The sequence below is a fragment of the Guillardia theta genome (genome assembly GCF_000315625.1).
Source record: "Guillardia theta CCMP2712 unplaced genomic scaffold GUITHscaffold_366, whole genome shotgun sequence".
Taxonomy (NCBI): domain Eukaryota; class Cryptophyceae; order Pyrenomonadales; family Geminigeraceae; genus Guillardia; species Guillardia theta.
Window position 1 is genome coordinate 12,166 of NW_005434314.1, and position 2,670 is coordinate 14,835.

General features: G+C 46.6%; 1 protein-coding gene across 1 annotated transcript; it reads left to right on the forward strand.

Moving 5' to 3' along the window:
- Window positions 1–604: 604 nt before the first annotated feature.
- On the forward strand, window positions 605–1,169 carry GUITHDRAFT_47131 (hypothetical protein; the record flags this gene model as incomplete). Its single annotated transcript, XM_005818162.1, has 3 exons — window positions 605–669; window positions 718–802; window positions 1,092–1,169. Coding segments are annotated over 3 exons (228 nt in total), but the record flags the coding sequence as incomplete, so codon positions are not given.
- Between the last annotated feature and the right edge of the window lie 1,501 nt (window positions 1,170–2,670).

Consider the following 2,670-nt stretch of genomic DNA (forward strand, 5'->3'; position numbering starts at 1 on the left):
GGTGCTCTGGTGCAGGTCATTGTCAACAACGACTCTGTTTCATGCCTCAAAGAAAATCAGGAATACATCGGAGAAGTTGTAACCAAGGAAGACTTCAACCTCCGGACATCCCGTAACGCTGAAGAATATGATGATTATGGAGAATGTGGAGACAATTGAGATTTTAGTGGTGGTTGTGAAGAAGAAGAAAAGCTTGAACAAGATGAAGAAGGAAAAGGAGATGACAGAGATGTTCAAGATGATGATAGAGATGGAGATGATGGAGTTGAATATGAGTTGTAAGGAGACAGGCGCGATGATGCATGTTTGATGAAAAAGATCTCAGTTGTGCTTGACTTTCTATCTACAGGTTATGGTCCAAACACTCCAGTCTACTTCTTCAATCTCGACAATGATCTGGTTTGATTGCGTTTCATTGTCTGCTTCCTTCCCTTGCTCCTGTTGCTCCTCCTCCTCCCTCGCCTCCTCCCTCCCTCTCTCCCTCCCTCGCCTCCTCCCTCCCTCTCTCCCTCTCTCCCTCCCTCGCCTCTTCCCTCTCCTGTTCATCTTCTCTCCCCTCCAGTTTCCATCACTCGCCCAATCTCGTCTCATCGTCTCATGTTGCAACAAGGTCATTGACGCGTCTGCCATGGGCTCGATGGCGAGATTCATCAATCATTCTTGCAGCCCGTGAGTATTTCTTGTCATTTTGTTGTCTCACCTTATGGTTGGTTGTAGCAATTGCCACACGGAAAAATGGACAGTCGGGGCCGAAACTCGTATCGGCATCATGGCTTCTGATAATATTCCTAAAGGAGCAGAAGTAAGTCACTGAAAAGGGATGGTGGAGATGGAGATGGAGATGGAGATGGAGATGGAGATGGAGATGGAGATGGAGATGGAGATGGAGATGGAGATGGAGATGGAGATGGAGATGGAGATGGAGATGGAGATGGAGATGGAGATCGAAATGAAGATGATAGAGATCCAGATTGAAATGATGGAAATGATAGTGAAGGGGACAAATTGTTGTTGTTGTTGTTCTTGTAATCGTTGTTATTCTTGATTACTGTCTCAATCGAGCTTTCATCCTCCACTGAACATATTTGCAGGTCACGTACAACTATCAATTCGAATCTTTTGGCGGCATGAAGCACAAATGTCTCTGCGGAGCTCCGAACTGCAGCGGGTAATGCGATACTACATGATATGATATGATATGATATGATATGATATGATATGATATGATATGATATGAAACGATATGATACGATATGATATGATATGATATGATATGAGACTAGGTAGCATTTGAGTAGATGATGAGAGGAGGGGAGATGTGTTGTTACTTTATATGCTCTGAAGTGCCAAGTGACGTGTTGTTAGTACGTTGATAGCAACTCTTTGCTTTGCTCACGAGTTTGTTTTCAACAGATTTCTTGGGAAAAGGCCAAAGACAGCAAAAGAGCTCGAGATGGAGGTGAATTTTGATTTGTGCTGGTGACAGGACATTGACAGCTGGTTCGAAGAACATGCCGAACAAAAGATCAAAAGTGAAAGGAAAACACAACAAGGCTGCTACTGCTCCTGTTGCGCAAGAAGAAGGAGGAGAAGGAGAAGAAGAAGGAGAAGGAGAAGAAGCAGACTTGATCGGAAGGTTTACAACTTGAACACAGTGAAGAGGATCTGTCAATGGTTGAAACTTTTGCAACCAGAATGGTGGAGTACGATGATAGTGGAGAAACGAAACGAGCTAGGGTAATGAAGCCTGCGCAATCACTGTATCTTCACGTTCCCTGATTGTTGTGTCCTTCAGGTTCTCGATGTGAAGGATAAGTTTGCACTTGTTCTCTTGGACGACATCCGTCAGGTGAGCAGTGAGTTGTCAACAGCAATTACGTTGACGAAGGTTACAGCAAGTCTTGTTTGTCGAGATGGACCGGTTGAATCTCCTGGAAGGTGACTCGATTTGTCAAACTCTCAACGGTTCTTCAACGGACTGAGCGAGCGAGCAGCACAAGATGCCATGAAGCTTGAATCCTGCGAATCGCCCAAGGTTGAACTTTTGCCGTGGAATGAAAACCAGTTGTTGGATTTGTGTGCGATGCTGAAATTCTTGCGTTTCGTGTGAAAATTCTCACAATCTATTTGAAATCTGTCATGCCATCTTCATTTTCTGATACCTGAAAAGCAGCTAGACCAGAAAGACGTCAAAGTCGAGAATCGGAAATCGACTGGGAAGTCTTTCCACCCCCAGTGGAATATGAACAAAGTGAAGCTGCTCTGCTCCTCTCTTTTCTCTTCAGTCGCCTTGTCCCGGCCCCCCTCCTCTCCTCTCCTCTCCTCTCCTCTCCTCTCCCCTCCCCTCCCCTCCCCTCCCCTCCCCTCCCCTCCCCTCCTCCCCTCCCCTCCTCCCCTCCCCTCCTGCTCTGCCCTCTCCACCCTCTTCTTCACTTCCCCCATTATCTTTGATTGATTCGCACCTCAGGTCACAGACGACAAGTGCAAGCAGCTCCGGTATCTCATCGCATTCCCCTCTCCTCCAGTGCGAGTCCAGCTGACGCCGAGCTGGCAGCGAGCTGGCAGGAGGAACAAGAGCAAGATTGAGCATGAAAGATGAGATCTTGACGGGGGAAAAGTTTGAGTGAGATGAACTCTTATCTTCTCCTTTACTTCACTCCCGTTCCTTTC